Here is a 22,696-nt window from a genome sequence, read left to right as displayed (position 1 = left end):
ATGAGATGGTGATGGTGATGGTGATGGTGATAGAGATGATGATGATGGTGATGAGATGGTGATGGTGATGGTGATAATATGATGATGGTGGCAATGGTGATTGTGAAGATGACAGTAGTGGTTAGAGCAGCAGACACAGGCTGAGGATTTCCTCTGTGCCAGGCACTGTTCTAAGCACTTTACACATATTACCCATTTAATCTTCACAACAGTTCCAGTTGTAAGTATTACGATTATCTTTCCCATTTTCCAGGAGAGGACACAGAAGTACAGAAGGTTAAGTATCTTGCCCAGGGTCACACAGCTAGAACTTAGCCAAGCTGGATTTACACCCAGGAAATCTGGCCTCAGAGCCCACATTCCTACCCATGACCCTGTGCTCCCTCTGCATACAGATGGTCAAACAAGAGACTTGAAGCCGTGCTAGGGGACCTGGTCTCCCCTCACCACCTGACGATGCTGATGGATGAAAACATTCTATGCATTCCTGAAAGCAGTTCCCAACAAGAGAGAGGATTAATGGCTTGAGCCCAAGGCCTGTTGTTGGCAGATCTAAGGAGGCAATGACTGGGGAGGAAGGGGAGGCAGAGGTTAGAAGCAATGGCTTCAGGTTCAGGCTGATCTGGGCTCAATTCCCAGATCTCAGTGTGCCAGCTACGTTAACAGTGGGCAAGTTCATGTCCTCCTCTGTAAAATGGGGCTAAGACTGAGCCTTAACTAGTAGTTGTGACAGGGAGTAAATGAGATAATGTACATCAAGCTCTTAGGACAGTGCCTGACCCACAGGGAGCACTCCATAAAGACACCATTATATTATTACTATTACTGTTCTTATTATTGATGATGTTATAGAAATCACTCTGCTTTCTCCTCAGTATTTTTACTGAAGGAAACCATACCCTGCTGGGGTGATAAACACCAGCTCATACTTCTAGAGAAAATTATGATTGCTATAAGGGGCCCATGATTGAAATTCTAATAAGATGACAACTCCCAGCAGAGGCTGATGAGATCCTCAGAGGCCCCACAGGAAGGCCACCCAGCATGCTCCTTTAGTATTTTTATTTTTTAGTTAACTTTTTATTTTGGACTTTTTTTTTTTTTTTTGGCTTTGCTGTGCAGCATGCGAACCTTAGTTCCCCGACCAGGGATTGAACCTGTGCCCTCTGCATTGGGAGCGCAGAGTCTTAACCGCTGGACTGTCAGGGAAGTCCCTGGATTATTTTAAATTTACAGAAAAGTTGCAAAGATAGCACAGAGAGTTCTCGTATACTCTTTTTGTCTTTCTCAAAATCTTTTTTGTCTGTTTGTTATTTTTTCATATACTCTTCATGCAGCTTCCCCTAAAGTTAACATCTTACTTAACCATGGCACACTTGTCAAAACTAAGAAATTAACACTGGTGCAATACTATCCAGGAAACTCCAGACTTCATTCAGATTTCACCAGTTTTCCCAGCAGTGCTGTTACAGGAACCAATCCAGCACACCACATTGCATTTAGTCTTTTCGTCTTTCTCAAAACACTTATGAGCTTCTAAATTATATCCTTATTTTTTTCTGAGTATATAAATAATATGTGTTTATTTAGGAAGCATTCAGACATGATCGAAATGTACAAAAAAGTGAATGCTGACAGATAACCCTGTCGACAGTCTGTGGACACTTAATCTTGCTCCCCGTGGTCCATCTTTGTTTTCTTAAAATTAGCAATATATACTGTATGCATCTTTCTATATCTGCCCGTCTTTAAACAGATGGGTTGTATTTCATAATGTAGATATATAAACATTTAAATATAATATATAAAATAATTTAACCAATTCCCTGTTGATAGACATTCTGGGTTGTCCAGTTTTTCCTTTTGTAGAAACAATGTTGCGTTGGACTTTGCAGCAAGATATACCTTCATGCTTGCTGGAAGGTTTTTCTAGGATAAGTTCTAGAAGCAGCATGCACTGCCTTTAAAGAGCTTGGCCAGGGACCCCCCCCCGCCCCCACCTAGGCCCCACACACTAGGACAACTGCAAGATGCACTGACTCCTTCTTCCACCTCCCCCTTCTCCTTCCCAGATACTTTCATGGTGGAAGATGCGGTGGAAGCCATTGGTTTTGGAAAATTTCAATGGAAGCTCTCTGTTCTCACCGGCTTGGCTTGGGCAAGTATCTCTGGGGACAGTGACCTCACCTTCAGTTTCCAAGGAACACCTGTGCTGCTCAACTGGCTTTCCAAAGAACACCTGTGCTGCTCAACTGGCTTTCCATGGTCTACATGGAAGGACACAGCTCCTTCCGCATAGAGCCTTTGCTTGAATCAGCAGAGTTTGGGTTGAGTGACCCTGGGTGATAATGAAGGTATGGGGGTTGGGGGCTGTGGAGGTTAGGTGTGGTTGACAATTGCCCTCAAGGAGAAGTTGAAGCTTCTGGTTAATTAAGTGGTTCTCAACCCTTTGAGGCTCAGGGCTTCTATAAGATTCTGATGTCATCTGTGAGGCTCACCCTAGAAAAACATGCACAGATCAAAATGTGCCTTCGTTTTAAGGGGCTCATGAGCCCTCGTCAAACTCCCTTAATCTACCTAAAGCAAATAATGCATCTAGACCGTTAATACAATTGAAATTGATTTTTTGTGACTAGTGCAAGACTGAGATTTAACTACATAGTTTTCCAAACAGTCATCAATTTCCCCACATCATTTTTCCCACTAATTTGCAGAGCCACCTTTATCATCCACCGCATTCCCACGGCTACATGGGTTTGCTTCTTGACTCTCATTTCTGTGCCATTGCTTTGTCTGTTTAATCCAGTAAAGGTACCACTGTATTTAGCTACCAGGGCTTCCCAGTATGTTTTAATAATGTTAAAAGGTCACTCATTAACTATACTGACAATTCTACATGAACGATGACCAAAGAGAAACTAGTTTTTAATTGAGCTATAAGAGAAAAGGGTCATTGTCTCTCTACCTCTATAAAAATGTTTTTCTGATTTTCGAAATATGATATCTTACCACTTCATTCGGGGAGTGCCCCTAAGTTTTTCCAAACACGGGAGAACACACACACACAAAGAATGTTGAATGTCTAGTTGTCAATTCCTGCATGGCACCGCACTGTTTTAACTACTGGAGCTTTCAGTGTTTTTTTGTTTTGTTTTTTTTTTTAACATCTTTATTGGGGTATAATTGCTTTACAATGGTGTGTTAGTTTCTGCTTTATAACAAAGTGTATCAGTTATACATATACATATGTTCCCATATCTCTTCCCTCTTGCGTCTCCCTCCCTCCCACCCTCCCTATCCCACCCTTCCAGGCGGTGCTTTGTTTCAGTGTGTTTTTAAAATTTAATTTATCTATTGTATTTTTGGCCGCTCTGCAGCGGCATGCGGGATCAGCATGCAGGATCTTACTTCCCCGCCCTGGTCAAACCCATGCCCCCTGCATTGGGAGGGTGGAGTCTTAACCACTGGACCTCCAGGGAAGTCCCAACTTTCAGTGTGTTTTGATGTGTGATAGGGCACTCAGCAGAAGGTAGAAGAGGGATTTTTGTACACACTTGCTTGGGGTCGTGGACTTGGTGAGGGGCTAGCCGGCCCTGGCCCGGGCAGCATCCTGGCCTCATGATGTTTGCTTGCTCCCTGCAGATGGCTGACGCCATGGAGATGATGATCCTGAGCATCCTTGCGCCGCAGCTGCACTGCGAGTGGCGGCTGCCCAGCTGGCAGGTGGCGTTGCTGACCTCGGTAGGCAGCCCAGCAGCTCTTTCCTTTTGTGCACATTTCTGGTCTCCCCGGGGGGAGGGGTGGTTTCAGTAGGATGTCCCCCTCCTCCTTCTGCTGCCAAGGACTCAACAGAAGAGACTTAAACCCTGAATGGAAACACCATTACCTCAGATTCCTCCTCCCTTCTCCATCTCACGTATCCTGGCAGCTTTGCAGCCAACTCTAACCTCTCCTGGGGGTTCCAGCTACCTGGGGGTAGCTCAATTGCCAGGAAGCTGGAACGCACCTGATCGTATCACTTAAACCTTATAAGCCTCACTCTTCCAAAAAGATGCCAGTTCCTCCCACGTGAGGGTGACTTGAGGATTGGAAACAACATAGTACATGTTCAGTAAATCATAGGAGCTGCTGCTCCCTGGAACTAAGGCTTGGAGGAGCATGAGTCAGACGCTTAATTTTTGTCAGAGATAGTTCAACGGCAATCTTCTAAAAGGGAGGGGAATGGCCAGGCTGGATAAGAGGATAAAAATAATGATACCCACAAAAGCTAATGTTTATTGAGCATTTACAGTGCAAATGGCTTTATATACACTGTATACAATATATGTGCAATATACATTGTGCTTTTTAATCCTCACAATGCTATGAGGTAGGTACTATTATGAGCTGAGGAAGATGAGTGCAGAGAGGTTAAGTCACTCACAAAAGGTCACACAGCCTAGCTAGTGGCAGAGTCATTGCTGACTAGGAATGTCTCCCAGAATGCTGTTTTTCTATGGACAGCTGTTCAAGAATGGCCTGAGTGCCTTTGGCCTTTGGCAACAAGGCAATAAGGAACTTCATAAGCGCATACATCTGGATTTTTGTGGTTTAGTTACCTTGAGATGAGGGACCTTGAATGAGACACTTTCGGCTCTGCAAAATGGGGGTGCAAAATGGGGGTGATAACGCCTGTCTGACTTCGGATGGTCGACAAAAGCCCTAGAGTGCCCAGCACATGGTAGAGGTCGGGTAAATGACGCTTCTTTCTTTCCTCATTCTCACTAATACCTCCTAAGGAATAATCACAGGTCTGTGTTTTTGTGATGCGAGGCCTTTTTGATCCCTTGTCATTGGTTCCTAACAGCCACCATTTATCAACGAGCACTTATATGCCAGCATCTGTGCTAGGGGTTGTCCATGCTTTACCTCTTTAACCCTCTCAACCTATGAAAAAGGTGCTGTTATTACTCCTCCCATTTCTACAGATAAGGACACTAAGTCTCAGACAGGTGCGATGACTTGCCCAAACTCACACAGCCTATCAGAGGCAGAGGCAGGATTGAAATCAAGGCCAGGCAGACTCAGAGCCCCTGCCCCCAGCTTACTGCCCTGGATCACTTTCCTATGGTATCAGGTTTGGACTCATGGGCTAGTAAAGCAGTGAAGTTCCATGGTCAAGTTTTCTGCAGAAAAGTTAGGGCACTGCAGGAGCTGCTTCAGCTGCATAAAGTACATAAGAAGGATGAGACTGACCGTCGTTGCTGTCACAGGCAATACTGTGTGAGATTACCGTAATTACTGTGATATATAACCAGTACTCTGCGGTGCCTAGGTCTCCCCTGGGAGAGTGAGAATGGGGGAAAACGGGTGTTTACAGGGATGCTTGACTCTTTCGGGATGTAAGGATATCATTTAGCACATGACTAAGGCCACACTTTACCCCAAGACAGTAATCATCAAACACTTCTGCTCTCGCTAATCTAGAAAAGAATTGTGTAAAAACTATGCAGCCCCCAGGAGTCTCACAAGTTTTTAAATTGACGTTAAAACTTTAAAATTATAGTTGCAGCATATATAATTTCTGGAGTATTGAAATATTAAAAGTTCAAATAAAACTTTCATATCACTCTTTTCATTTTTTATTTTTTAAAAATTTATTTATTTATTTATCTGTTTATTTATTTTTGGCTGCGTCAGGTCTCCGTTGCTGCGCGTGGGCTTTTTCTAGTTGCGGCGAGCGGGGGCTACTCATTGTTGTGTGTGGGCTTCTCATTGCAGTGGCTTCTCTTGTTGCGGAGCATGGCTCTAGGTGCGTGGGTTTCAGTAGTTGTGGCTCACGGGCTGTAGAGCGCAGGCTCAGTAGCGCATGAGCTTAGCTGTTTGGCGTCATGTGGGATCTTCCCAGACCAGGGCTCAAACCCATGTCCCCTGCACTGGCAGGCAGATTCTTAACCACTGCGCCACCAGGGGAGTCCCATATCACTCTTTTTAATGTGTCCAATGGAATTGAAATATTTATCTGCTACCCACCATCACCTGTGTAAAAATAACATGAATAAGCTCTTCAGAAGAATTTGGAAATTTTGCATTGTCTTGTTTTCTTCTTGAACTGGTATTTTCATTCCATTTCTCCATATAATTTTATCTTAATGTAATGTTTTATTATGCTTGAAAGTACTTCATTTGTCACCCTATCATAGTTTTTGTGACATTTTAAGTTATTGTTTTTAATTTTCTGAGATCATAAGGCTCTGAGTATTAACATTTTTCTCCTGCAGTAAGTTATCATGATAATTTTTAGTAATAAACAACAGATCAAAACAAGATAGAATTAATTTTGATAAATAATTGCTAAACATAAGTCACCTTATCAGGAACACACCTCTTCATGAGGGCTACAGAGTGTTTCCCAATTATGTCATGCATTCTTGAATCATTACTTATTGCTAAAATGAGACAGGGTTCAGCCACTAGGCTACTCCTACTTTTCATATTTATTGAATGGATACGAATATGAAAGGCTTTGTTCACATATAAAAACTTTGAGGGGAGGAAACTGAAGGAGTTTTGTAATAACTCAATAAACTAATGCCACTTGATGTTTTCCAACAACTTCCAAGTTTCGTGCCGAAGAGCACACGGCAGTCGTTTATGAAAAATTATTTTTAGTGATCTAATTTTCTGACAGCTTGATTAGGCTCTCCTGCAATTTGGTTAAAAATAATAAAATGGGGCTTCCCTGGTGGCGCAGTGGTTGAGAGTCCGCCTGCCGATGCAGGGGACGCGGGTTCGTGCCCCGGTCCGGGAGGATCCCACATGCCGCGGAGCGGCTGGGTGTGGGCCATGGCCGCTGAGCCTGCGCGTCCGGAGCCTGTGCTCCGCAACGGGAGAGGCCACAACAGTGAGAGGCCAGCGTACCGCAAATAAATAAATAAATAAATAAAATAAAAAATAATAATAATAAAATGGAATTGGAATCAAGATGACTTGCGAAAGGATTTGTAACTGTGTCATTGGTGTCCTTCTGGAGGCATCCTGGAGGGTTTAACCTCAAAGCAATGTTTAACCTCAAAAGGTGCATTGGGAGGATGCGGTAGGGAGAAGTGGGGGAGGGGTGGTTGAGAAAGGGAGGAGGGAACTGGTGAGACCCCTAACCTGTTCTCAGGAAAGAATCTCTGTGGAAGTTGAGGGCCTGGAAATGAATTCCTTTAAAACTGTCCAAATCTGCTTCTCCCTTGGAACACCTCTGTGTAGCCGGTTTGGAGCCCTCTGCTCTAAGTCATGCCTGGAGGAATGCTTTTGGGTTCAGACCACACTAAACAGTGCCATTCCCGTCTCTGGGCCTCAGTGGCCTTATATGTAAACTGGGGATAATAATAGTACCCACTCCTTAGGGCTGCTGTGAGAATTAGGTAAGACATATGTAAAAAGCATTCAGTGTGGTGTCTGACACTTGGTGAGTGCTCCGGAAAGGATAGAACAGTGAAGAGAGCTCTAGTCGGCCTGTTTGGGTTTAAGACCTGTCTCTACCCTCTCCTCCCTGGGATAAGAGCAGGTTTCTTAAAACTTCTAAACCTCAAGCTACCCATCTATAAAATGGGTATGAGCATTTATAACTCATCTGCTCTGATCAAGGGTTAACAACGGAACAAGGACTTTACCCAGCACACAGTGAGCACTCCATGGTTGCTGTCTCTTGCTAATGGCTTACAACTCCTATCCTAACCTCCTGTCTCCTGTTTTCATATCCTCCAAACTCTACCTTGCAATCTTTAACATTTTTTTAGCCATAAGACATTTCTTGGGTTTGGTGAGAAATTGGTAAAATACTAGCTCTGCAGCCATGCAGCCTGATTCCAGCCCAGGCTGCATCACTTACACTTGTGTGACCCAGGCCATGTGACCTCCCCTCTCTGAGTCTCTGTTTCCTCATCTGTGAAATGGGGATAATAATAGCACCCGCCCCATGGGATTGTTGTGAGGCTTAAACAGTAACATGAAGCATGTAGACTAGTATTTGCATCTCAACACGTTCTCAGTAAAGCTTGCTTCATTCTTATTACAGGAGTGTGACGTCACACTTTCAAATTGGTGTTCCTTTTCTCCACGATGCTCCATGTCATTATCTAACAGAAACTGTCTTTGCCCACACAGGTGGTCTTTGTTGGCATGATGTCCAGTTCTACCCTCTGGGGAAACATCTCAGACCAGTATGGCAGGAAAACAGTAAGGCAACTTCTCCTAAGCTCGTGTCCTCTGGGTTATCTTTGTGATGGCATTGACAAAGTAGCAAAACTTATGCTGACTGAGCATTTGGTGGGGGTCTAATTAATTCAGGGATACACTGAAGGGCAAAGAGAAGACGTTGCTCTGAGGCTGTGGACTCTTGAAATCACATATCCCTAGTGGGACCCAAGGATGTGCATTTCAGAACGTGGAAGATGCTGGTGGTGCCCACCCCCATCCCCTTGGCGCTCAATCTGTCTGTGCCACAGTTTCCTCATCTGTAAATGGTATAATAATAGTCTTCCCCATAGGGCTGTTACGGGGAGTAAATGACCCTTGTGACAGAAAGCTCTTGACACAGAGGAAATGTTTCTTCAATTTCCATTATCCTTCCTATTTGCCAAGCTCACGGTGCCAATAAATGGCAAGGCCGGTGTTAAAATGCAGGTGCATCTGGCTCCAGAGTTCACATCCATCACCTTGACCTTGGCCGCTGGGAGACATCACTGAACGATTCCCTGGAATTCATTTGATTAGTTGAACATTCATCCACCCCAAATAGATGAAGTTTGGAGGGGGCTGTCTGCAGAGGGTTCCTCCAGATCTCCTGAGCAGCTTGCTAAATACCACACCCAACATAAAGCTGGCGTGACCGGAGAGAGAGAGAGAGAAAGTGCCACCAGATTGAAGAGCCTCCTTCTCCCCAGCATGGAATTCTGGCCCAACCTCGTGGAGGATGGATCCGGCTCTAATTATAAAGCTTCCCCAGAACTCCTCCAGGATCAGCAGGCGAGCCAGACAGCTGGCGAGCCTTGGCAAGCTCGGAGAACCTCCTCTTAGCTCCCTGATCTTCCTTGGCTCAGCTGGGAGGTTTCTGTGAGGGCGTCTGCTGCGTGACTTTGCAGGAGGATCACATGTGGGGTTAGGACTCAGTGGAACGCTTTTCTTTCTTTCTTTCTTTTTTTTTTGCGGTGCGCGGGCCTCTCACTGTTGTGGCCTCTCCCGTTGCGGAGCACAGGTTCCGGACGCGCAGGCTCAGCGACCATGGCTTACGGGCCCAGCCGCTCCGCGGCATGTGGGATCTTCCCGGATCGGGGCACGAACCCGTGTCCCCTGCATTGGCAGGCAGACTCTCAACCACTGCGCCACCAGGGAAGCCCCGAGAATGCTTTGATTCCTACAGAAGTTTATACAGCCGGGGGGCTTGTGGCAGCCGCAGAAAGGAAGGGCGACTGTGGGTGTGTGGCCTTGCGCAGACGGAGATAAACGCATCCGGGTTCATAACGTAGCGCCCCCTGTCGAGCGAGGTAACCTTGAGACAGCTGCTTTACCTCTCTGAGCCTCAGTTTTCCCATCGGCAAAATAGGGTTGACAACAGTAGGAGCTCAAAGGATTGCTGGGAGGATTAAATAAGAAAATGTAGGGCTTCCCTGGTGGCGCAGTGGTTGAGAGTCCGCCTGCCGAGGCAGGGGACGCAGGTTCATGCCCCGGTCCGGGAAGATCCCACATCCCACATGCCACGGAGCGGCTGGGCCCGTGGGCCATGGCCGCTGAGCCTGTGCTTCCGGAGCCTGTGCTCCGCAGCTGGAGAGGCCACAATGGTGAGAGGCCCGCGTACCGGAAAAAAAAAAAAAAAAAAAGAAAATGTATATAATACACTTAGAACAGTATTTACAGATGCATGGTTAGCCCGTGATTAATGGTAACTACTTTTGGTTGGGACTCGAAAAAAAAAGATTTACAATGTGATCAGGTCATCCTCTAGTTCAAAGGCTACAGGACCACGTTATCTCTAAGGAGGAAAAGGAGGTGGCTGGCAGGCACTGGGCCTCTCTTTTCAATATTTTGAAGATCCTCGGGTTTCCTTGCCTGTGACTATTTTCCTTGTGCTTGAGAAAGATTGGCGAGTACCAGGAGGCTTGAGCCAGACAGTCCTGCAGGAGACTGAGCAATGCTCATGGCAATGAGATCAGCATGCTCCTTTGGGGTTGCAGGCCTGGCATCCAAGTGGCAGCAAGATGAAAGCCTTTCCAGGCTCCAGGTGGCAGACAGGTGGGCCATGAGCCAAATGTGGCCCCCAGATGTGTATGATTTATCCCATGCAATGCTTTATGGGATTTTGAATCAGTTGCCTCCGTTTCAAAAATCACATATTTTTGCATAAAAGTAAAAAGAGGTGTGGGTTTTTGGAAAGCTGCGTTATCCGGCAGCTTGGGATCCACACTCTGTGATGTTAGCTTTCGTCTGGAGCTGAGGCTGGCAAGGCAGGGCAAGTTCTCTTTCATTCACCCAGGCCCACCTGTCCTCACTGCATTTACACCTGCATCATGTGTGTATGTTCTCTGCCAGAGGTAATGGGGAGCCATCAAAGGTCCTGGAGAAGGGGAGTGGCTCATTCAAAGTACAGCTTCGGGCATTAGAAATCCTGGCTCCAGTTTTGACTCTGCTGATCCTGAACAAATCACTCAACTCTGTCGGCCCTCAACGTGCTGATTTATAAAGTGGTCATGAAAATAACGTCTTTCCACAGCCCACTGTGAGGATCCAGTGTAATGATGGGGCTGCGATTTAAGAAATGCAAATGAAAGTTCCATGAAGTCAGAGACTCTGGCTGTCATGTGGCCTGTCCTAGCCCAGGACAAAGCCAAGTGCTTAGCAAGCAGTAGGCTGTCAATGTGTGCAGAGTGAATGGATGAATGAATGAATAATGTATATTAGGACCTCAACTGCCAGGCACACAACAGGTGCTCAATACATGTATAGTGAACAAATGAGTGAATGAATGAATGATACATTTCAGTACCTCTAGTGCTGGGCACACAACAGGTGTTCGATACCTGTGTATTGAATGAATGAATAATATATATCAGTATCTCTAAGTGTCTGGTATACTGCAGTCACTCAATACATGCTTATTGTTGAATGAATAACTGAATCAGCAAATTAATAAATGTATAATATCTATCCATCTATCTCTAGAGCCTGGTATACAGAGGATGCTTAATAGATATGGAAGGAAGAAAGCAAGGGAGGGAGGAAGGGAGGGAGGGGTAACAATCTAAAAGGCAGAACAGATGTTAGGTAGAATGACAACTGTAGGTGATGAGAAGCCCAAAGGACATTTCTGCAGAGTCCCGAAGCAGTGCTTAGATGGGGCTTGTTGGCACTGGTGGTGCCTTTGCAATAGCTATAACAGTACTTCCAAATGGTTGCTGAGTCCTCATTTTCTGGGCAGCTGGAAAGCCCTGGCATAGGCGGGCAAATGCAGAGCCAGCTGTACCCTGCTATGACCTGACAGGACAGATCAGCCTGCTTGTCTTTGCTGCCTGGTATGGGGGCACCCGGTGACCTCACTGGGATAGCACAGTTGCTGAGCAGCCCCGTGAGAGAGGCTTGGCTGCCATGTGCCAGTCTGGGTGCCCTCCTCTCTCCCCTCTCCTCTCCTCCTGCTGTTTTCCTTCTGTTCTTTTATTTTCTCTGCTGCTAATGATGTCTTGTTACTGATTCAAGACTTGTTGGGTTCCAAGGAAGAAAATCCCTATTAAGTTAGCTTAAGCCAAAAGAAAGGAACCAAGTATATGTGTGGCAGGTACCAATATCATAGCCCTGGGTTTAGGGGAACAGAAAGGTTGCTTTATTATTTATTAATTATTATTGTTATTCATTATGACAATAGATCCAGGTTTTCCTGGGCTTGAATAATTCCTGCTCCACCTGTTCTCTTATATACTTAATATCTTTCTTTATATCAACATTTTTAAAAATCCTTAAATGCATGTTTTTTGAAAAGGAAACTTGATAGAGAGTCTTAAATGGGAAATCAATAGCAACTGCAGTAAATAGGAAGTAGCTGCAAAAATAAATACAAAGAAAACAATGTTATAAAATTCTAGCTGGGGGCTTCCCTGGTGGCACAGTGGTTAAGAATCTGCCTGCCAATGCAGGGGACATGGGTTCAAGCTCTGGTCCGGGAAGATCCCACATGGTGCGGAGCAACTAAGCCCCTGAGCCACAGCTACTGAGCCTGCCCTCTACAACCCGCAAGCCACAACTACTGAGCCCTTGTGCCACAACTATTGGAACCCGCGGGCCTAGAGCCCGTGCTCCGCAACAAGAGAAGCCACCGCAATAAGAGAAGCCACCGCAATAAGAAGCCCACGCACCGCAACGAAGAGTAGCCCCTGCTCGCGTCAACTAGAGAAAGCCCGCGCGCAGCAACGAAGACCCAGCACAGCCCAAAATAAATAAATTAATTAATTAATTAAAAAAAAATTCTAGCTGGTATGGTTGCCCCACTGCCCTCTCTGTTAAAGTGAGAGATTAGCAGATGTTTAAAAAGGTGTTAAAGACGGACCAGCAGGGTTAAGAATCCATCTGCCAATGCAGGGAACACGGATTCAAGTTCTGGTCCGGAAGATCCCACATGTCTTAGAACAACTAAGCCCATGAGCCACAACTACTGAAGCCCGCGTGAATAGAGCCCTTGCTCCGCACAAGAGAAGCCACCTCAGTGAGAAGCCCGCACACCACAGCGAAGGGTAGCCCCCACTCGCCGCAGCTAGAGAAAGCCGGCAGGCAGCAACAAAGACCCAATGTAGCCATAAATAAATAAATAAATTTAGAAAAAAAAGACCAGCACCACATGGATACTTCCTCTTGGGCGTAATCAGACAAGTGAAGGTTAAAATGAAAAGGAGATCGCCTGCTTGCAAGGTGATGCAAAGTTATTTAAAACATTCTCTCTTCCACCTAAAATCGTTTTCCAAAAGACCTGAAATCATCTGGTAGACCTCCAAATTCCCTCTCTAGTCACTTTTAATTCATTTTCATTTTAAAGCTAAAATTAGTATGTCTCACACTTTCTCCCTGAAGCATGGGGGTATGGGGAGCTGGCAGAAGGGTGAACTCAGTCCTACAGATTTAGGAACAGTGCTGCAGAAGGAGGTCTGCTCAGACCTCATGTGGCGGGTCTAAAATTCATGTTAAATTTGCATTCTACTCCATAATACATTTGGTGTTGGTTGTGTTATAAAAACTCTATTTTAAATTACATTCACCCTTAATTTTTTCTCAGTCTCTAAGGGTAATTGACACTCCAGGAATATGTACCAGGTTTGTCCTGCAGTATTGTGTTCCTAGGAGGTTTTCAACCCCATCAAATACAATGTCTTTTTTTTTTTTTTGGCTGCACCATGCGGCTTGCGGGATATTAGTTCCCTGACCAGGGATCGAACGCAGGGCATGGCAGTGAAAGCACTGAGTCCTAACCACTGGACCGCCAGGGAATTCCCTACAGTGTCCCCTTTATTTAAAAAAATTATAAAATTTTTAATAGTGCCCCTAATAATCCAGAAATAATTTCAAAGATAAAATAACCTAGCTGCTTACACAGTTTTAAAAAAGAAGTCAGGGACTTCCCTGGTGGTCCAGTGGTTGGGACTTCATGCTTGCACTGCCAGAGGCCGGGGTTCGATCCTTGGCCAGAGAACTAAGATCCCGCAAGCCTCGCGGCGTGGCCAAAAAAAATTAAATAAAAAAATAAAAATAATAAAAAAGAAGTCAGTTATAATGCTCTAACTATGATACAAGGGAGAAAATTTTTAAAGGAGGTAATTAATAAATTTACTTTCAATATGCAAATATTTACACACAACTCTGCCTAGATCCTAAAAGGAAGTAGTTACTATTTGCCCCAATTATAAATAAGTTTGGATTTAAAGGAATCTTGTCAATGCTTTTTCTTTATATCTGACGTTTTGAAATAAGATTCAGATCAATCTATTCATAGATACACATATGAATGCAGACAGATGCCGAAGTGTTCCCTCAGTCACTCAGCTATCACACGCAGCGTTGCCATTGGCAACACGGTTTTCTGAAATGATGGACCATTTTGTAAAATTCTGGATAAAACAAAGTGTATCCTCCTTTGATTTACCTAGAAGTTGCATTCCTGAAAAATTACGTGACCCACCTTCCAAAATCCTGTTTATATGTAAACTAGAGTGAAGATCTAGGCGCTGATAACCATAAACAGTTTTCAACTGCAGGACGGTAGGGTGGGAAGTTTGATTCGAGCTGGTGCAGGACACAGGATAAGTCTTTATTAGGTCTCACGCGCTGTGAGACATCTAACATCTCTGGGATGTATCTGTTAAATGCCGATCATTGGGACAACCAAGAATGACCCACAGTTTTCCCCCACACCCCCTCAGGGTGGGTGCCACCCATGCAGAGAACCCCGGGCATCCCCTTGGCTGTGTGGATCACCCTTTACCGTGACCCTATTGGTGACTTTGAACATGTGCAGGGGACATGTGACCTACAGATGCTGAGAAGCCCTGTGTCTTCCTTCTCCGCAGGGGCTGAAGATCAGTGTGCTCTGGACCCTGTACTATGGCATCCTCAGTGCTTTCGCGCCCGTGTACAGCTGGATCCTGGTGCTCCGGGGCCTGGTGGGCTTCGGGATCGGAGGGGTCCCCCAGTCGTAAGTAAAGACCCAGCTCTGGCCACCCAGCCAGGCAGCCAGCCAACTATGTTCATGGCCTCAGAGGGATGCAAAGATGGTACATACACTAGGGCTTCTGGTATCCAGGGGCTCTGATGGAGCCAGAGAATAGTGTCATTGTCAGTATTATAATGATTACCAACAGCAAAAGCAACACGGTAGCTGGAAGGTCGTAGATGTGAAATGATAATAAAGATAATAGAGCTAGCATTGATTGGACGTTTCTCTTTGACACAGCACAGCAGCCCCAGAAGATGTTGGGGGGACGTGTTGAATTAGTGCAGTCTCCACTTTACAGCTGAGAAAACTGAGTCTCAGCGGGTGAAATCATTTGCCCAAGTCACACAGGCTGCAGGTGGAACTAAGAACCTGAGTCTGTCCGCCTGTAGCATCTGTGCCCTTAACTACACTGCGTGCCTCTTACCCTCTTCTAACCTAACCAGGAGGCAGGGGGTGGGGCTAATTATCTGTAAGTTATGTGTTATTTTGTTGTTGCTGTTGTTATGATGCTGACAGTAGTCAGACTTGCAGGAAGAGGTCACTGTCTCCTGGGAGACTGGGGAATCCTGAAGCAGAGGTTGGCAGGTGGTGGCAGGTGGGCCGAATCTGACCTGATTACTGGGTCTCTAAATAAAGTTTTATTGGAACACAGCCGCACCATACATTTATGTATTATCTACACCTGTTTCCATGCTACAGCAACAGAGTTGAGTTGTCTCAGTAGAGACTGTATGGCCTGCAAACCTGACATATTTACTCTTCAGCCCTTCATAGAAAAAGTGTGTTTAGGAATTCTCTGGCGGTCCAGTGGTTAGGACTCTGCGCTTTCACTGCCGAGGGCCTGGGTTCCATCCCTAGTTGGGGAACTAAGATCCTGAAAGCGGCAGTGTGGCCAAAAAAAAAAAAAAAAAAAAAGTGTGTTGACCCCACTCTCAAGGATGGTGATTAATAGCCAATATTTAGTGTTTATTAAGGAGCAGGTGCTGTTCTAAACAGTTTGCCCAGATTGTCTCATTTAATCCCCCAAATTTCCCTATGAGGTAGATTCTATTATTAACCCCATTTTACAGATAAAGAAACTGAGGCACAGAGAGGTAAAGTAACTTGCCCCAGGTAACACAGCTACAAGAGGCAGAGATGGAATCTGAACCCACTCCCTCTAACTCCAGAGCCTGGGCTCTAACCATTGCATTTTACTGCCTTGCTATGAAGGATTAAAAGGATTTGGAAAGGCCCAGAGGAGACTGGGGAAGATGTAGGATATCTCATAGGAAGGGAATTTCATGAAAAGAGGAAGCCGTAGCTGAGCCTGAGGAAGGCTAATGGTCCAGTTCAGGTAGCTTGTTAGGCTGAGATACATGAGAATTGAAAACTGAGATGGGACAGGTAGACTGGGGCAAGCTTCTTAAAGGTCTTGAATCCCAGGCCAAAGGGATTGTCTATAGACAGTGGGGAGCCACTGAAAGTTCTTGAGCAGGAGAGGTACTTTAAAAGTATTAATCTGGCAGTGGTGGGTTGGACAGGTTGGAGATAAGGAACCCTACTGCAATAATTGAGGAAAATTTTGCACAAGGACCAGGTGGTTTCTTTCTAGTTTGTTCATTCATTCAACCAATATTTCTTGAGCTCCTGCTATGACGTGGGCCAGTGCTATGTCCTGGGGGTACAGCAGTGAGCCAAACAGGCACGGTTCCTGTTACAGGCTGGCGTCCTGGGAAACAGACTGAGATAGAGATTTGTGTGCAAGAGGGGGCCAGGATCAACACCTGTAAGGGAGTGAGAAAAACGGGCACGGGCAGAGGGAGAAGCTGAGTGGCAATGCGATTGTAACAGCTGATGGGGGCCTCAGCCAATCCTGTAGGGGTTCGGAAGCTGGGATGGCTTTTTAGGGTTGTTCCAAACTGAGGCATGGGGGCTGGGCCTTTGTACCCTCACATCAGCCACCTTGGATGTGGGCTGTCCGCGAGGAGCGAACATGACCTTGGGGAAGTCAGCTATTTTTGGCCAAGGCAATTCCTGCAAGGGCCTCAATTCTGAGCTCTTAGCAGGCAGTACTCCTGGTCATTCCAGAGGGACCGTATGCCTCAGCCCTGAAGGGGGAATCCAGGGGATGCATCACAGCATCCACTACAGTCCATTCCCTGGACTCTTTGGATGTGCTCGCATCGTATAATAAGTTCACCCCGTCTGGGAACAGCTCCTCCAGGATTCTGGTTGGTCTTTTCCCTGAAAAGACTTATAAAAGGATGGCTAGTGAGACAACCTACAGTCCCTGCTATGGCTTCTGGCCTCATGACTGCAGCCGATGTGTATTATTCTCTGCCCTCTGCCACCTATTCTAGATTCTCCTCACCTTTGGCTAGTACCTCTGCTGATCTAGATGAGGCCCCTTGTTACCACGCCCTTCTCAGGTCATTGCTGCTGCCCGTCCATTTAACACCAAGACTGGGCAGGGGGATTACCAAGAGATGTCCCGTGTATCACCTAGGTACCCAAGTAGATAACAGTAATCCTACCACCTCCTGATGCTTAGGATCAATTCCTGGGACAGAATGATGACTCTCTTTCATGGCTACTCATTTCTTGACACAAGGAACCCAAAGTCACTAGGTGATAGCTGTTGTTTAAGTTATTGGATTCTTGCTGCGTACCCTGGTGGAAGCATATTCTCTCTGGGAACCAGGACCTCCAGACCCACAGAGCCTAGAAGATGCAGAATGGAGGAAGCACAGACCCCCCCCAAGTGGGTCACTGGGAATGATGGCAATGAAGGCCACTTCTACTTCGACTCTTAGATTTCCAGAACCATGTCTTCTTTCTACACAGCGCCATGTAATAATCATTGATTTAAGGGTATATTGTGTCCTAGAAGTTAGTGCCCCGTCCTCACAGGGTATCATCTCCAAGCTGACACCTCCATGGCACCTACAAAAGGCTGCTCCATCACTCAGGCCAGCAGCTCCAGGGTGGCATGTTATGTGAAAGGACCAGTGGATTCCATGGTCATATACCCACTGCTGCATCTCCTTTGTTATACATCGGCTCCCTTGCTCCCATGCACTAGGGGATCCTGTGTCAATGGGTCAAATACTTGGAAAGCCCTCAGATAATAATGCTGCCTGAGACCCTGTGGGCAGGAAAGGCAAATCAATACCCAGAATATGTGCCATTTCCGGTCAAGATGAATCACTGCTTCTTCCCAAATGGAAGATGTCCAATGTAAAAAACTCGCCACCAAGTGACATGGGATGGTTCCATCCTGAGGGCTCCATGTTGGTCTCTGTTGCTGGCAGACTGGCTTTTTGGCAGCAGAAATGGCAAGATTGGCTCTGGTGGGTGAAGATAGGGGTGATGCACCACTGCAGCCCCTGCCCTCCGAGGGTCAACAGCTCAGTGATTGACTTCTTGAGCCTCCGGAGTGTCACAGTTTGGGGAGGCTGGGAGAGGTGATCTCAAAGGAGAATGCTAATACTGAAGCAGGGTGCTTGGATCATGGGCTCCAAAACCAGGCTACCTTGGCCCTGTTACATAATAGCTGTGCATCCTTAGGCAAGTCATTAAGCCTTTCTACACCTCAGTTTTCTCATCTCTAAAATGGGGATAATAGCATACCTACCCCATGGGTCACTTAGAATGTTAAATGGCAACGCATGTGAAGTGCCCAGGACAGTGGCTAGCAGACACTCAAAAAATGTCAGCACTCAGCTCGTCTGCTGAAGGCTTTGGTAAGAGGCTCAGGCATCAGTGAGATGGACGATGGACTCGGTGTATAATTATGGAAACAACAAATGTGGAGGAAAGGAGATGTGAGAACATGGACTTAACACAGGGACAAATCCAGACTGTCTGCCACTTAGGGGCTCTCAGTTCAACTCCGTCCTTCCCACCCTTTTTCATTATTGATCTTCCAGGGCTGTGCTCAGTAGGCATTTGTCATGGACTCCTGGATCTGGGATGAGCTTAAAAACCACTGGAGCTTAAAGCAGAGGCCATTAAGCCAAGCCCATTAATCTGGGCTGGCAGGGGCTTGTGGCCAATGTGCTCCACTTCTGGCCTGACTCCACGAATTCCTGTAGTTATAGCCACTGTCCCATTCATTCATGAGCCATTCATTGACTAGGGGACCATTTTCCCCTCATGCTGGAAGGAATGAGATCACAGAGGTACACATTAAATTCCTTTCCCAGGGATGCTCGGGGAGATGGCAACAGAACAGCCTCCAAACAGCCCCCTGGATTTTCTTTCCATATGACGAAAGGGAAAGGAACCAGGGATTCAGAATGTCCACAGTGATTCTTTTTCAAGATGGTGCCATGAGAAACACTCTTTTCTACGTCCTCTTCTTCCACATTTTCTGGAAGTGACATAAAAGGTATAAGAAATAAATCTTGAAGAGTGCTGGAAAGCAAGAAAAAGGTGCTATCAGCAGAACAGAAATTTTGAGGAACCTCTGGAAGACTGTAAGCAGATGGGATTCCAATGGCAGAATAACTAGAGGAGAGAAAAAAAAACATCCCCTAAGACTGTGAAGGGAAGAGATCTTCAGGCAGAGAGTACAGGACACCAGGGAAATAAAATTAAGGACACAGAGCAGCTGGAAGGGCCTTTACCCCCTTACTGATGTCGTGAGGGTTCTGAGCTTGCCTACCTGCTCCCTTCCCCCACACCCCAAATGTCTTGCCTCCCCATTTAGCTGTTCATTTATTTAATGCTGCTATAGCCCTTCTGTCTGTTTATTGAGCTATTATTGCCTTCCAGGCACATGACCATTTTAAACCCACAAAACCTTAAGACGTAGATATGATTACCTCCATTTTACAGGTAAGAAAACTGAGGCTTTAAAGCAGTAACATGTGTAAGGTCACATGGTTAGTAAAAGGAGGGCAAATAAAAACCACGAACAAAATTACAGAAGAGGGACTTGCCTGGTGGTCCAGTGGTTAAGACCCAGCACTTCCATTGCGGGGGGCACAGGTTTGATCCCTGGTTGGGGAGCTAAGATCCCACATGCCGGGTGGCGAGGCCACCCCCAAAAAAAAATTACAGAAGAAATATTTAGCCACCCAAGAGACTCACTGGTTCCCCAGCACTTTCACGCCAGCTATTTACATAAAAATAATCATGTCTTAATTATGCAAAGCTCTTATCTAGTTATAAAAATGGCTCCCCTAAGTTCATTATTTGGAAGCATTTAGTCAAAGATATTTTTTGTGTAATTAAATGTAACTAAGAGTTTCCATTCATTCAGAAGGACTTTACCCAGTTGTGCCACCTCACAAAACCAAGTGAATAAGATTTTGCTATATAATTGTTAAAAGCTCAACAATCACAAGTCCTTATAATGTACTCAGATTTTTAGTATAAATACAAATTATATTATTAAAAATTTTTAATTGAAAAATTGTTTTTCTTGCAGTTTTATTGAGATGGAATTGACATTCAGCACTGTGTAAGTTTAAGGTGTACAGTGTAATGACATATATCTTGCAAATTATTAACACAGTAAGTTTAGCTAACATCCACCAATTCATATAGAAATTATATTGTTAATAAGGAACCCATCCCTCTGCCCTAATTTTTGCCTTTCTAACTCCTCCTCTCCCTTTATTTCTTCTTTCTTTTCTCTCTTCCCTCAGAGTAGGTGTTCACATTGGTCCTTGGTGATAACAGTAACATTAGTAGTGATGGTGATAATAATAATGTCAGTGGAGTGCTTGCCAGGTGCGGGGCCCATGCTAAGCTCTCTCTTCACACTACCTCTTCTTGTCCATTGGACAACCCTACTATCCCCATTTTACAGCTGAGAAAACTAAGGCTCAGCGATCCTGAGGGATTTGCTTAAGGTCAGATGGTTTTTAAGTGGAATGTAGAGTTACCTTTTGTTGCTTTGTAACAAACCACCCCAACACTTATGGCTTAAAATGGTAACAATTTATTTAACTCATGATACTGCAGTTTGGCCATTTGCTTGTTCTGGTCTCTGCAGGGCTTTTACTCTTGTGTCTTTTGTCTGCTGGTGAGTTGGATGGGGACTGGCTAGGCTACTATCGCCACAGCTGACTCACCTCTGCTCCACAAGCCTCTCACCTGCCTTCCCCTTTGGTAACCATAAGTTTTTTTTCTATGTCTCTGAGTCTGTTTTTGTTTCGTATATAAGTTCATTTGCACCTTTTTCTTTGTGTTTTTTTTTTGCGGTATGTGGGCCTCTCACTGTTGTGGCCTCTCCCGTTGCGGAGCACAGGCTCTGGACGCGCAGGCTCAGCGGCCATGGCTCACGGGCCCAGCCGCTCCGCGGCATGTGGGATCCTCCAGGATCGGGGCACGAACCCGTGTCCCCTGCGTCGGCAGGCGGACTCTCAACCGCTGCGCCACCAGGGAAGCCCTGCACCTTTTTTTAAAATGCCACATATAAGCGATATCGTGTGATATTTGTCTTTCTTTGTCTGACTCATTTCACTTAGTATGGTAATCTCTAGGTCCATCCATGCTGCTGTAGATAGCATTGTTTCATTCTTTTTTATGACTGAGTAATATTCTATTGTATAAATATATCACATCTTCTTTATCCATTCCTCTGTCAGTGGACATTTAGGTTGCTTCCATGTCTTGGCTATTGTAAATAGAGCTGCAATGAACACTGGGGTGCATGTATCTTTTTGGATTATGGTTTTCTCTGGGTATATGCCCAGGAGCGTGATTGAAGGATCATAGGGTACCTCTATTTTTAGTTTGTTAAGGAATCTCCATGCTGTTCTCCATAGTGGCTGTACCAATTTACATTCCCACAAGAAGGAAGAGACTTTAATCCAAGCAAAAGAGTTAAATGTAACTTTATCATTATAAACAGTACATTTTTGTTTTAGAAAATGCAAATAGGCACCGAAAAATAATAATCACCTGTAATTGTACATACTGCCTCACAAAAAATATACAAGACACAGGTTGGCACCAGGGCAGATGGTTTATTATTTCCAGTAGAGGGTGCTGTGTATTTCAGCAGAAATGCGATTTACCTTTGAGATGGAAGCCTGCCCTACCTGGCATCCTACCAGTGAGTGTTTTAGCCGCTCTTAAAGATGAATACCCCAGGTAGCTGCCCACCTGTTCTGCCTTGAGACCTGTCTCAGAAGTTGCTTCAGATTGGTGTCTAGAATAAGCTGGTTCACAAATCTGTCCTTGGCGCTGCTCTATCCCCCAAAGACCAAGGAGAAATGCCAGATGGAGATCACAGGTCATTTCCTTCCCAGGCGTGTGATCCAAATGGCAAATCTCTAACTGCCAAGTGCTGTAAATGCGATTATTTGCAGTGGGGAGTTGTTTGTGCCCGTTTCAGCTGCTTCTTGGCGTTGCTAATTTCATTGCTTATTCTTCAGCTCTTCAATATGATTGTAATAATCCCCATACTTTGGGTGAAGCTCAAGTGACTCTTTCCCATCATGAACTGCTATAAATAATGGCCAAACGTGGGGCACAACAATTACAGGAAAAGATGTTCCTTGTGGCATAGGTTGCAAAAACAAGAAGTTGAAAACGATCTAAGTATTAATTAATAGGGTCACGGCTATTAAAAAATAATCTGGTAGTTCTACATAGATTACTATGGAAAGATTTCCAGACTGTCTTATCAGGAGCAAATCCTGACACAGAAATTCAAAAGCAAAGAGTTTCCTGTGGGAGACACTGCAACACATTCTCCAAATTGTCCCATTCGAGGGACGAGGCAACTGTCATTTGTTAAGAGCTGCTCCTGGGAAGTTTAAATTCCTTGGCACTTCTGGTCTGCCACATGGGTTGGCAAAGCAAGCTTTAATGACCAGAGAAAGTGCTCAGGGAAGAGGTGCGAGTGCTGGCAATGGGAAGGTGGACTGGCATAGCCAGAGGTGGTGAGAATCGGGGCATTTGTATGGGTGGAGCACTGGCAGTATAATGCATGTGTGAGCAGAAGGGAAGGAAGGAAGGGAGGGAGGGAGGGAGGGAGGG

The 22,696-nt window shown here is 45.4% G+C and overlaps 1 protein-coding gene across 4 annotated transcripts in view; it reads left to right on the top strand.

Moving 5' to 3' along the window:
* The window catches only part of SVOP (SV2 related protein), an 84,672-nt gene that overhangs the window by 21,013 nt on the left and 40,963 nt on the right, over positions 1-22,696 (top strand). For all 4 annotated transcript variants that reach the window (XR_003793885.1, XM_029224897.1, XM_029224922.1 and 1 more), the window contains 4 exons: positions 2,073-2,158; positions 3,643-3,741; positions 8,137-8,208; positions 14,571-14,695. Coding sequence is in view for 3 of the 4 variants with exons in the window: in XM_029224897.1 (XP_029080730.1) it covers positions 2,073-2,158; positions 3,643-3,741; positions 8,137-8,208; positions 14,571-14,695 (382 nt within the window). In the remaining variant the exon portion in view is untranslated. The remainder of the gene's footprint in view (positions 1-2,072; positions 2,159-3,642; positions 3,742-8,136; positions 8,209-14,570; positions 14,696-22,696) is intronic.

This window comes from Monodon monoceros, unplaced genomic scaffold, assembly GCF_005190385.1.
Source record: "Monodon monoceros isolate NGI ecotype Baffin Bay Population unplaced genomic scaffold, NGI_Narwhal_1 Super_Scaffold_1, whole genome shotgun sequence".
Lineage (NCBI taxonomy): Eukaryota > Metazoa > Chordata > Mammalia > Artiodactyla > Monodontidae > Monodon > Monodon monoceros.
This window is presented reverse-complemented; position numbering and strand designations above follow the sequence as displayed.